Source organism: Gopherus evgoodei, chromosome 1 (assembly GCF_007399415.2).
Source record: "Gopherus evgoodei ecotype Sinaloan lineage chromosome 1, rGopEvg1_v1.p, whole genome shotgun sequence".
NCBI lineage: Eukaryota > Metazoa > Chordata > Testudines > Testudinidae > Gopherus > Gopherus evgoodei.
This window is the reverse complement of record NC_044322.1, coordinates 320,617,398-320,629,930: the sequence shown is the minus strand read 5'-3', so window position 1 is coordinate 320,629,930 and position 12,533 is coordinate 320,617,398. Positions and strand designations below refer to the sequence as shown.

At 45.6% G+C, this 12,533-nt stretch overlaps 1 protein-coding gene across 2 annotated transcripts; it reads right to left on the bottom strand.

Annotated features, from left to right (window-relative positions):
* Positions 1–578: 578 nt before the first annotated feature.
* On the bottom strand, positions 579–6,743 carry LSM8 (LSM8 homolog, U6 small nuclear RNA associated). 2 transcript variants are annotated; one of them, XM_030549076.1, is made up of 4 exons: positions 6,585–6,739; positions 5,410–5,450; positions 3,886–4,013; positions 579–1,585 (listed from the first exon to the last, which is right to left on the bottom strand). In XM_030549076.1, the coding sequence occupies exons 1-4, from the start codon at positions 6,613–6,615 to the stop codon at positions 1,495–1,497; spliced, it is 291 nt and encodes a 96-aa protein (XP_030404936.1). In that variant the 5' UTR covers positions 6,616–6,739; the 3' UTR covers positions 579–1,494. The 2 variants fall into 2 exon arrangements, with proteins under 2 accessions (XP_030404936.1, XP_030404935.1); XM_030549075.1 differs by lacking the exon at positions 5,410–5,450 and having other exon boundaries at positions 6,526–6,743.
* Positions 6,744–12,533: the final 5,790 nt, after the last annotated feature.

The window sequence follows — 12,533 nt, the reverse complement described above, 5'->3', positions numbered from 1 at the left end:
ATCCTTGGAACCGATACCTGTAACCCCTCATGTACAATCCCTTCCCTCTTGTGTATATTTAATTTTAAACATTAACTTTAATAAAATTTTTAAACCTGTTATCAGTTTAATTCCCTCAGTGCAGATCAACCTAGTCCAGATCTGATCATTTTTTTCAGGTAAGTAGATGGATAACTCTTCAGACTGAGAAAATAATTTTAATACAGCTCTGGCGAGTCAGTTTTACCTGACTGACGTACGTAGCTATGATGTCTTTATGTGTATTGCACATTTAAATGTGTAAGGACTCTGTCTTTGTGCGGTAATTACTGCTACTGCAGCCTTTTCCAGCACAGGCAGCCTAGCCTCCCTTGGTTTAGTGCATAGTTACATCTACCTAATTTACAATATTTAGCTCCTATTCAGTGCTTTTGATCCATAATCTTAAAGCACTTTACAAAGATAAGTACATACATTTAGTAATTGTACATGCAAATACACATGAAAAACAAACAATTTGTTCTACTCTGACATTAACCTGCGCCAACAATATGTAAAGAACTAATGCTTAACAAAAATAAGTTACACATTAGCAAATAAACAATTCATTCTCTTTATTCAGCTCTTCCCTAAAGTTTAAGATGCAAGAGGGACTGTTTAGAGTACTGGACAAGAAGCATGTTTGTTCTGGACCTTAACAATCTTCCTTCCATCTGACTACTCTGTTTAAGTCCCCTGTTCACAATGAATAGATCTCATTATTATAGTAGCCTAAGGTGTGTTAAGGCAAGTGACAACAAATTATGTTTATTCTGATATTCACAAACACCACAGGGGTGCACCGAAATTATGAATGTTATGACATTCGTGAATTGGTGTGATTGCTGGAATGGTTTAATAAACAAAATACATTCAGATGGTTTGTGATTACCAGAACAGTGTAACAGTCCTATTAACTTGATAAAGACAAGTTTGCAATACTTTGGAAACATGCATCATGAAACTTCCACATACAGGTTAGTAAACAAGGATCCTAGTATTAGACTTTCATTCCTGCACTCAAACCAGAACTATGTGTCCAACACGTCACTATTTGTAATACTGAAATATCACACATTAAAAAAAGCTACTTGTTGGCAGAAGTTAAATTGACTTGTGTTTATGAAGTGTAATTTACAGATCAACACAGTAAAGCACACTTCACCTTTAAGAGTAGTGATTTATGTTTCTACTTCACAAGTGGCATTCACAAGTCATTTATGTATAAAGTGTCAAGCCTGCCACTGAAATTAAATCCTAATGTTAGATGTATGTTTACTTTGCAGTGAAATTATACGAGAGACTTCATTAAAATGTAGCTATTTTAATTTACATATCAAACTACAACACATTCACAAAATAAAGTGTGGCCCAACCAAGTTACAACAATTTGTAAAAATTCTTCATGCTGTTTTTTAAATAGTCCTATACAGCCAAAGTTTACAAAGTCCTTGTGCATCCTTGTGTTTCTCCTGTTCAGTGTGCTACTGAGTTCAAAGGTTCTGCTCGAATATTCCCCAAGTCAAGTGCTGAATCTGTCTCTTCATCAATTTCACCAATGACAGCACTAAAGGACAAAACAGATTAAGTACCACTAGTAGAAACTGTCCCATTCTGAAACAAGATGGAAACCACAAATATAGTGACTTGCTATTCCAAAATGAGATTTGTGATTACAGAACTGCAAAACTTCGGTAATTTTTCCCCATAGATTTTGTTTGGAGAAAAAAAATAGAATAAAATTGAACAATAAGTATATTCTGCAAACATCTGGCAATCTAGAAGCCTGAAAAGATATTGTATGTTTTGATGCGTCAACAACTTTGGATGAAATCTGTCTACTCCTAGTCACTGGAACAGGGATTTGAATTTGGGTGTCTCACATTCTAGGCAAGTGTCCTAACTGCAAGGCTGTAGAGTTATTCTCATTTGCTTTCCCTGGGGCAATGACTTCATTATCACCATGACTGTCTATGACTAATAATGTATAGTCATTGGGCCCAGGAAAGAGTGAGAATGATTCTACAGCCTGGTAGCTGGGGCACTCACCTGGGATACGACTCTACAGCCTGGTGGCTGAGGCACTCACCTGGCATGTGGGAGACCTAATTTCAAATTCCTGCTTCAATGACTAATTATTTACAAAAAGTGGAACAGCTTCAAGAGAGATTAAGAAAGCTCTGTATCAGAATACTCCACAGCCCAGTGGCTAGGGCACTCTCTCGCAATCGGAGCGGTGATTTGAACTGGGTCTGACACATCCTAGGTGAGTAGCCTAACGGTTATCAGGAAGGCATCACCACCTTCAGCCATTTTGTGAATTCTTTTCTTTGGTAAAAAGGCCAGAAAAATAAAAATAAATTGTTTTTAATGGAAATCAAACATTTTGTCTGACATTACCAAAAGTGTTTCAAATTTTTCAGTTTGGTTAAACTATTTGGCAAACTCAACACAAAATAGTTTTGGTAGACTGAAAACTGCATTTTTGGCAAATAAACTATTCATCTGAAAAACTTCATCCAGTTTATTCTTTACCATATTTCAGAATATTAAACAATGCTCAGCCTGCTCCTATCATGTTGACCAGTTTTTTTTCCTTGTACTCCAGGATCTGTTGTTTCATCTTATACTTAGATTGGAAGCTCTTTGGGGCAGGTATGGCCTTTTTGGTGTGTGTGGGTAGAATACCTAGCACAATGGGGTCCTGGGCACTATGGTAATACAAATAAATAATAAGTCCTAAATCCACACGTGAGAACTCATGTTACAATTTTTATTACAGGTCACCAGGTCTGAAGTATACAATTCCCTCTCATCTCTAGGTCAGCGGTTCTCACAACAAATTTTTTGGTGGTCTCAGAGTGTGGCCAGCAACTCTTGCTGGTGGCTGCTCATACAAAGTTTCCTAAAATACTTAATTAACTTTCAGAAAAACAAATAAATATGCACTATACATGTCCAAATCAATGCAATTCATTTCTGTAGGGTTTTTTTTTTGTAGACTCAATAATAAAAATATATAGTTGTATTTTGGTGTCCCTGGCCTCCACTGCATCTCACAGCCTCCCCTCCAGATCCCCTCTGGCATCTGCTGCCCTCCCAGGACTCCCTAGCACCCTCCTGGACACCACTGCTTCCCCCCCATTGCCCCAAACTCCCTTCCGGGGCTCACCCTGCTCCTTGCTTCTTGACCATGGTGTGAAGCCCAGAGCCCCACATTTGCACCTGGGAAAAAGGGGGGTGAAGCACAGAACACCACCACCCTGGGGGGTTGAAGCCCAGAGCCCACCACCAGAGGCCCGCAGCTGAAGGGGCGGGAGTGGGGGTGTGAAGCCTGCCCCCCCCAGTCCCACAATTGAAGATAGGGGGAGAGGGCTGAAGCCCACCCCTAGGCCCTGCAGGGAGGGGCCGCTGCTTTGCCCCCTCCCCATCTCTGACCAGGAGGCTGTCGTAGTTGCATTTGAGAAACAATGCTCTAGGTTACCAGTTTGAATATGACTCAAGTTGTTACTGACCAAAAACTGAACCCTCTGATGGCTCTATTCAGGGCCTTTGTAAAATGTCTTCCTCACTTTCTAGTGACAAGTGTGCACATCTTCATCTGAGCTAGTACTAACTGGGACGCTTCTTGGCTATTTCAGTAAGGGGTTCCAAAACTGAAGACTGAACTATTTCAGCCATTCTACAGATGTTTGCACACTATGTCAAAGGTGAGGGAGGTTTACTGTTACTGTCTGTTCTGAACAGTGGATAAAGAGAACTTAGGGTTTCTAGGTTTATCAATCTGACATCTTGCATCATTACAGCTTTAAACATTTTTAACTAATTCTGATTTGATTGGATTAGAAAAGAATAAGCTATACTTACACATTATCTCCTCTAACAATGTACAATCCCAATACTACTTGTTCAACTCCTTGTGAAGAACTGAACACTCGTTCATGGCTTTCATCCAAAATCAAGTTGATGGTCTGATCAAAACCTTTGAGGGTTCCCTGAAAAGCGCACAAAAAATTTAAGTATTCCAATTATCTTTAAGTTTTTCATTTTAGTTCACAAGAAAAACTCAGGCAGCAATATACTGTAGAAGAGATGATCATTCTAGATTTTACTGTGAGCTTTAAAGCTGAATAAACATGTGCTGTTAGAGACTGGAACTTGAAAGCAGAGAGTCAGCTTAAGATTATCATCATTTACTATCACGTTACAAGTAACAGTTAAGATTACTGTAACTTTAATATTAGAGAAGTGGTTTTCAAACTTTTTTCCTGGCAACCCAGTTGAAAAAAATTGTTGATGCCTGCGACCCAATGGAGCTGGGGATGAGTGGTTTGGGGTGCAGGAGGGGCTCAAGGCTAGGGCAGAGCGTTGGGGTGCAGGAGTGAGGGCTGCGGGGTGGGGCCGAGGATGAGGGGTTGGGGTGCAAGAGAGGGCTCTCAGTTGGGGGGGCTCAGGGCTGAGGCAAGGGGCTGGGGTATGGGAGGGGGTCAGGGTTCTGGGCTGGGGGTGCAGGCTCTGGGGTGGCGCTGGGGATGAGGGTTTGGGGTGCAAGAAAGGGCTCCAGGCTGGGGGGGGGGGGCTCAGGGCTGGGGCAGGGTACTGGGGGGCGAGGTTGGGGCATGAGCTTACCTTGGGCGGCTACCAGTCAGCGGCGCAGCAGGGGTGCTAAAAGGCAGGCTTCCTGTCTCTCCTGGCACCACGGATCACGCTGCGCCCCAGAAGCAGCCAGCAGCAGGTCTGGCTCCTAGGAGAAGGCACACAAGCGGCTCTCGCCCACAGGCACTCCCCGAACTCCCACTGGCTGGGAACCGGACAATGAGAGTGCGGATCCGTTGCTTAGAGCAGGGACAGCGTGTGGAGTCCCCCGGCTAGGAGCTGGACCTGCTGCTGGCTGCTTTTGGGCGCAGCACAGCGTCAGGACAGGCAGGGAGTAGCCTGCCTTAGCCAGGCAGCACCGCTGACAGGACTTTTAATGGCCCGGTCGATGGTGCTGACCAGAGCCGCCGCAACCCAGTGCCTTACATTCCATGACCCAGTACTGGGTCGTGACCCGTCATTTCAAAACCACTGTATTAGAGGGAGTTACTTTTTTCAAGTGTACTTTGTACAGTTGACAGCCAATTACAGATAGCCAATTTCCCTGTTTGTGTGGATCTTTCATACCCCAACAGTATCTGTAACTTGTTTTTAAACTGACAGGACTTTAAAAGTGATGTCTCTTTAAAAAAGGTTATTTAGGCTCTGTAGGGAAGATGAACAATGTTCAAGATGAGCATTTCCATGCTTGATATTTGTGTGTAGCATCTACCATTAGAAGTTGAATGATCTAGTTATTTTTAAAAACCCCACATAATTCAAATACTATTTACATAGCACTAATTTTATATTCACCACAATCATTCTTCCATCAGAAGTAATTACTGCAACAGTACCTAACAGTACAGTCAAGGAAATGTTTAAAGAAAACATATTCACAGTTTGAAACAAGATGAAGGTGTTATGTTCAACACAGATCTGTAATATAAATTATGTTTCAAGAAATTAACTTTGTGCCTTAAAAATTTCTTACTGAAAAAATTGTTAAAGAAACGTGTTAACCGACTGATTAAATCAACCTCTGAAATTAGCAGTGGTCTGGGATAATTATTTTGTTCTGTCAAACCAACATCATTGTGCTTTCATTTGCAGGAGAGACATAAATCAAAGCAGCAGATCCCCAAATTCATAGAGTGAAGTATTTTGCTTTATCATTAGGACTGGCTTAGATAGCCTGTGCTGGCTGCCTAAAGCATTTGAGGTATGACATCCCATTAGAGTTTCTGACCCTGGGCTATTTATTTTGTTCATAGAGTCACTGAATTTAAGGCCAGAATTCGATCATTAGATCATCTAGTCTGACCTGTATATCACATTTTACCCATCTACCCCCATATTGTGCACCATAACTTGTGCTGGGCTAGAACATATTAACCCCAAAACCAACCAGTGTTGCACTGCAGACACAAAGAGATGCAGAACCAACCACATCCCTGGCGGGTCTGTTCCAATGGTAAATCACCCTCACTACTGATGCCTTATTTTCAGTTTGAAGGTGCCTTGGTTCAGAGTAGTGCCCCGATCTGTTCAGACCTGGAGTTTTCATCCACAGAGCTCAGAGCGGGTCACTGTCATTAGCCCCACTTTCCAGACGGGGAAACGGAGGCACGAACACTGACAGGACCTGCCCGAAGTCAACCAGCAGAGCGGTGGCGGAGCCCAGCACCAAACCAGGTCTCCTGAGCCCAGCTCAGTGCTCTGCCCCCTCGGCCGCGCTGCCCCACGCCAGGCGACACCGGGAGGTCTCGCTCCCTTTAGGGCACCGTAGGCAGCACTGGCCCAGCCCCCTTCCCGCAGAGCCCCACGGCCCGGGAAGTCCGCGGCCTCCATCCCCACCCGGGCCGAGCCGAGCCGGTGTGTGTGGTGGGGGAGGGGCCCCACAAAGGTCTCGGAGCAGCAGCCACCACTGACCGCTGAGGCAGATCCCCCCGCCCTGCGCAGCACACAAGCCCTTCCCGGCGGAAGGATACGGTTGATGTAGTTCTCCAGAGCAGAGGTCATGGCGGCGACGGTTCCGTTCCGCGCGCTGCTTGCGAGCACCACCGGGGCCGGCAACCGGATCCCGCGAGACTTCCCGCGCCAAACGTTCAGAGACGCAGCTGGCCTGTCTCAGTGCGCACGCGCAGAATTCGGAGGGGCGGGGCGAGGAGATGTGCGTGGGGGAACGCTTCACAACTGCGACCGCCAGGGCTTTCCCGCGGCTACGACAGCCTCCTGGGCGGGGCCAGGCATGGCCCCTCCCCCTGGCTGGGACACGAGGCGGAAGAAGGCGCAAGGTGCGGTCTCTGGGGGGCTAACGTGGCTCTGGCTTCAGGTCTGCGCTGGCTGGCGGCGGAACCAGGGCCCCGGCCACGGGCTTCAGTCGCCAGCTCCCAGCTCCAGCCGCGGGGTTTCGGTGCTGACCGCCAGCCATGGGGCTGCAGGCGCTGACCCTTGGCCGTGCCGCAGCGGGCTCCTCGCGGCTCCGGCCACCAACTCCAGGCAATGGCCCCCGGCCCTGGCTGTGCCACTCCCGCCTCGGCTCTGGGCTCTTGCCGCGGACACTGACTTACGGCAGCGGGTGCCAACCCACAGCTCCAGCTGAGCAGTGTCGGGGCCCACCCCCATCTCCACTGGGCTCCTGCCCCTGCATCCATTGCCCCGGGCTCCCACTGCGACCCCAGCCCCGCATCCATTCCACCATGGCTCTCTCCCCCCCCACCCCCGCCACGCCGCCAACCACCTATCCAGGGCTTAATCTGTCCTGGGACTTGCTGAGAAAAGTGATGTTAACAAACATGTAAATATCTCTTCACAGCAGACATGCTAGCTGGGAGGCTGTGAAAAGTGATACTTGTATGTATGTTAAAATCACTTTTCACAGCCTCCCAGCTAGCTATTAAGTGTCCTGTGAAAAGTGTTTGATATTTAATAAACATAAATATCACTGTTTGCAGTATTATTTTTATTGAGTCTGCAAAAAAAAACCGTACACAAATAAATTACAATGATCTGGTATTTATATGTCCATACTCATTTGTTTTTCCTAAAGTTAATATAGTATTTTAGGGGGAAAAATATGAGTGTGGCCACCAGCAGGAGTTGGTTACCACATTCTGAGGCCACCAACAATTTTGCTGTGAGAATCTCTGGGCTAAAGTATCTTTTAGAAAGACATCTGGCTATGATGGAATTATTATGGAGACAATTGAATGTTACGTTTCTCATTGGAGGTAGAATATAATTCTCCTCTTTGATACCAGATTGTCAAGGTTTTTTCCCCCACTTTGAACTCTAGTGTCCAAAAAGTGGGGACCTGCATGATTACTTTTAAGCTTAATTAGCAGCTTAAATTTGGTAAACTGCCACCAGCCAGAAGTCTGTGTCTGGCACACTTCTGTTCCCCCAAAACCTTCCCTGGAGAACCCAAAACCCAAACCCCTTGGGTCTTAAAATAAGGAGAAATTAACCATCCCCCTCTTTTCCCCCCCCCAGACTCTCCCCTCCCTGGGTTGCCCTGAGAGGCTACACAGATCCAAACTCCTTGGATCTTAAAATAAAGAGGAACTAACCCTCCCTCTTTTCCCCCACCAATCCCTGGTGAGTTTAGACTCAAGCCCTTGGATTCTAAAACAAGGAAAAAATCAATCAGGTTCTTAAAAAGGAAGCTTTTAATTAAAGAAAGAAAAGGTAAAAATTATCTCTGTAAAATCAGGATGGAAAATGCTTTACAGGGTACTCAGATTCATATAGACTAGAGGGACTCCCCCCTCCACCCCAGCCTGGGATTCAAAGTTACAGCAAACGGAGGTAAAAATCCTTCCAGCAAAAGAAGCATTTACAAGTTGAGGAAACAAAAATACGACTAATCCGCCTTGCCTGGCTACTTACAAGTTTGAAACATGGAAGACTGATTCAGAAAGATTTGGAGAACCTGGAATGATGTCCCGTTCCTCTCAGTCCCGAAAGCGAGCAATGAACAAAACAAAAAGCCCAAACAAAGACTTCCCTCCACCAAGATTTGAAAGTATCCTGTCCCCCCATTGGTCCTCTGGTCAGGTGTCAGCCACGTAAAAGAGACATTAACCCTTAGCCAGATTTTTATGTTTACCCTTAGATTTTTATGTTTACCCATTAACCCTTAACCAGATGTTTATGACATGCCCCTCAAATCTCAGACAGTGTGGAACCACACTGGCGGTGATTTCTTCCTAGAACTTTAGAATGAACAGATTAATAAAACACATGCACCTCTACATATACTACTAATTATGTACAACTACAAGACTTCACATTTCAAGGACAATTTTTAACCAGTTGATTCTGGGAAACTTTCACGGGAGAGTGCATCAGCTACTTTGTTAGAAGCTCCTGAAATGTGTTGAATTTCAAAATCAAAATCTTGGAGAGCTAAACTCCATCAAAGCAGTTTTTTGTTGTTTCCCTTGGCAGTATGAAGCCACTTTAGCGCAGCATGGTTGGCTTGTAGCTGGAAACACCGTCCCCAAATGTATGGGTGTAGCTTTTCCAGGGCATACACAATGGCGTAGCATTCTTTTTCACTGATTGACCAGTGGCTTTCCCTCTCAGAAAGTTTCTTGCTGAGAAACACGACGGGATGGAAGTTTTGATCTGGTCCTTCCTGCATTAAAACTGCTCCTACACAATGCTCAGATGCATCTGTGGTTACTAGGAATGGTTTGTCAAAGTCTGGGGCCCTTAGCACAGGGTCAGACATGAGTGTTGCCTTAAGCTGGGTAAAGGCCTTCTGACACTCATTAGTCCACTTAACTGCATTCGGCTGGGTCTTTTTGGTCAGGTCTGTTAGTGGGGCAGCGATTTGGCTGTAGTGTGGTACAAATCGCCTGTAATATCCGGCCAAGCCTAAGAAGGATTGGACCTGTTTCTTTGACTTTGGGACAGGCCACTTTTAGATAGCATCCACCTTGGCCTGTAGGGGGTTTATTGTTCCTTGACCCACCTGGTGTTCAAGGTAAGTCACTCTGTTTTGGCCTATTTGACACTTTTTAGCCTTAACAGTTAGTCCTGCCTGCCTGATGCGCTCAAAGACTTTATCCAGGTGTTCTAGGTGTTCTGCCCATAAATCAGAAAAAATGGCCACATCATCTAGGTAGGCAACTGCATATTCTCCCAATCCTGCTAGGAGACCATCCACCAGTCTTTGGAAAGTGGCGGGTGCATTTCACAGCCCGAAAGGAAGCACATTAAATTCATACACCCCTGCATGGGTGATGAAGGCTGACTTTTCTTTGGCGGATTCATCTAGCGGTACTTGCCAGTACCCCTTGGTTAAGTCTATTGTAGAGATGAACTGAGCACGTCCCAATTTCTCCAATAGCTCACCGGTGCGTGGCATTGGATACTTGTCGGGACGAGTTACAGCATTTAGCTTACAGTAGTCCACGCAAAAGCATATTTCCCCATCTGGTGTGGGTGCCAGAACCACTGGAGATACCCATGGACTGGTAGAGGGGCGGATTATACCCATCTGTAGCATGTTTTGGATCTCCCATTCTATAGCAGCTTGGGCATGAGGAGACACCCGGTACGAGGGTGGTCTAATTGGGTGAGCATTACCTGAGTCAATGGAGTAGTATGCCCGTTCAGTCCGTCCTGGGGTGACTGAGAACAATGGGGCAAAGCTAGTGCACAGCTTCTTGATCTGTTGCCGCTGCAGACGTTCCAAGGTTGTGGAGAGGTTCACCTCTTCCATGCCACCGTCACTTTTTCCTTCATAGTAGACACCTTCAGGCCACTCAGCGTCATCTTCTCCCTGGGCTGTAAACCGACAAACCTTTAAGTCTCTGGAATAAAAAGGTTTGAGAGAATTAACATGGTACACTTTAGGGTTGAGGTGGGAAATGCTATGAGATAGTTAACAGCTCCCAGGCGCTCTTGGACCATGAATGGCTCTTCCCATGACGCTTCCATCTTATGGGCCTGTTGTGCCTTCAACACCATAACCTGGTCTCCTACTTTGAAGGAACGCTCTCTGGTATGTTTATCATACCAGGCCTTTTGCTCTTCCTGAGCATTCTTTAGGTTTTCTTTAGCAAGGGCTAAAGAGTGTCGGAGGGTGCTTTGTAGGTTGCTTACAAAGTGTAGAATGTTAGTTCCTGGAGAAGGCATAAACCCCTCCCATTGCTGCTTCACCAACTGTAATGGCCCCTTAACCTCGTGGCCATACACAAGTTCGAATGGTGAAAACCCTAAACTGGGATGTGGTACAGCCCTGTAGACAAAAAGCAACTGCTGCAACACTAGGTCCCAATCATTGGATTGTTCATTTACGTATCATGGCCCCCGAAGTTCCATTAAACCTCTCCACCAGGCCATTGGTTTGATGGTGGTAAGGGGTGGCAACCAAGTGATTCACCCCATGAGCTTTCCACAGATCTTTCATGGTCCCTGCCAGGAAATTAGTTCCTGAATCTGTAAGGATGTCGGAGGGGCAACCTACCCTGGCAAAAATGTCTGTTAAGGCCTGGCACACAGTTTTAGCCCTGGTGTTGCTTAGAGCTACTGCTTCCGGCCATTGGGTAGCAAAGTCCATGAAAGTCAGTATGTACTGCTTTCCTCTGGGGGTCTTTTTTGGGAAAGGACCCAGAATATCCACAGCTACTCGCTGAAATAGGACCTCAGTTATGGGGAGTGGCTGGAGAGGGGCTTTGACCTTGTCGTGGGGCTTTCCCATTCTTTGGCACGCCTCATAGACTCATAGACTCTAGGACTGGAAGGGACCTCGAGAGGTCATCGAGTCCAGTCCCCTGCCCTCATGGCAGGACCAAATACTGTCTAGACCATCCCTGATAGACATTTATCTAACCTACTCTTAAATATCTCCAGCGATGGAGATTCCACAACTTCCCTAGGCAATCTATTCCAGTGTTTAACTACCCTGACAGTTAGGAACTTTTTCCTAATGTCCAACCTAAATCTCCCTTGCTGCAGTTTAAGCCCATTGCTTCTTGTTCTATCATTGGAGGCTAAGGTGAACAAGTTTTCTCCCTCCTCCTGATGGCACCCTTTTAGATACCTGAAAACTGCTATCATGTCCCCTCTCAGTCTTCTCTTTTCCAAACTAAACAAACCCAATTCCTTCAGCCTTCCTTCATAGGTCATGTTCTCAAGACCTTTAATCATTCTTGTTGCTCTTCTCTGGACCCGCTTCAATTTCTCCACATCTTTCTTGAAATGCGGTGCCCAGAACTGGACACAATACTCCAGTTGAGGCCTAACCAGCGCAGAGTAAAGCAGAAGAATGACTTCTCGTGTCTTGTTTACAACACACCTGTTAATGCATCCCAGAATCATGTTTGTGCAGTATCACACTGTTGACTGTTGACTCATATTAAGCTTGTGGTCCACTATGACCCCTAGATCTCTTTCTGCCATACTCCTTCCTAGACAGTCTCTTCCCATTCTGTATGTGTGAAACTGATTGTTCCTTCCTAAGTGGAGCACTTTGCATTTATCTTTATTGAACTTCATCCTGTTTACCTCAGACCATTTCTCCAACTTGTCCAGATCGTTTTGAATTTTGACCCTGTCCTCCAAAGCAGTTGCAATCCCTCCCAGTTTGGTATTGTCCGCAAACTTAATAAGCGTACTTCCTATGCCAACATCTAAATCATTGATGAAGATATTGAACAGAACCGGTCCCAAAACAGACCCCTGCGGAACCCCACTTGTTATACCTTTCCAGCAGGATTGGGAGCCATTAACAACTACTCTCTGAGTACGGTTATCCAGCCAGTTATGCACCCACCTTATAGTAGCCCCATCTAAATTGTACTTTCCTAGCTTATCTATAAGAATATCATGCGAGACCGTATCAAATGCCTTACTAAAGTCTAGGTATATCACATCCACCACTTCTCCCTTATCCATAAGGCTCGTTATCCTATCAAAGAACGCTA

Coding starts and splice junctions, on each gene's coding strand:
- LSM8 (XM_030549075.1), bottom strand. CDS start 6,615: ATGACCTCTGCTCTGGAGAACTACATCAACCGTATCCTTCCGCCGGGA. Junction 4,014..6,525: donor CGGGGGGATCTGCCTCAGCG/GTCAGTGGTGGC, acceptor TGCGCTTTTCAG/GGAACCCTCAAAGGTTTTGA. Junction 1,586..3,885: donor ATTGTTAGAGGAGATAATGT/GTAAGTATAGCT, acceptor TTTGTCCTTTAG/TGCTGTCATTGGTGAAATTG.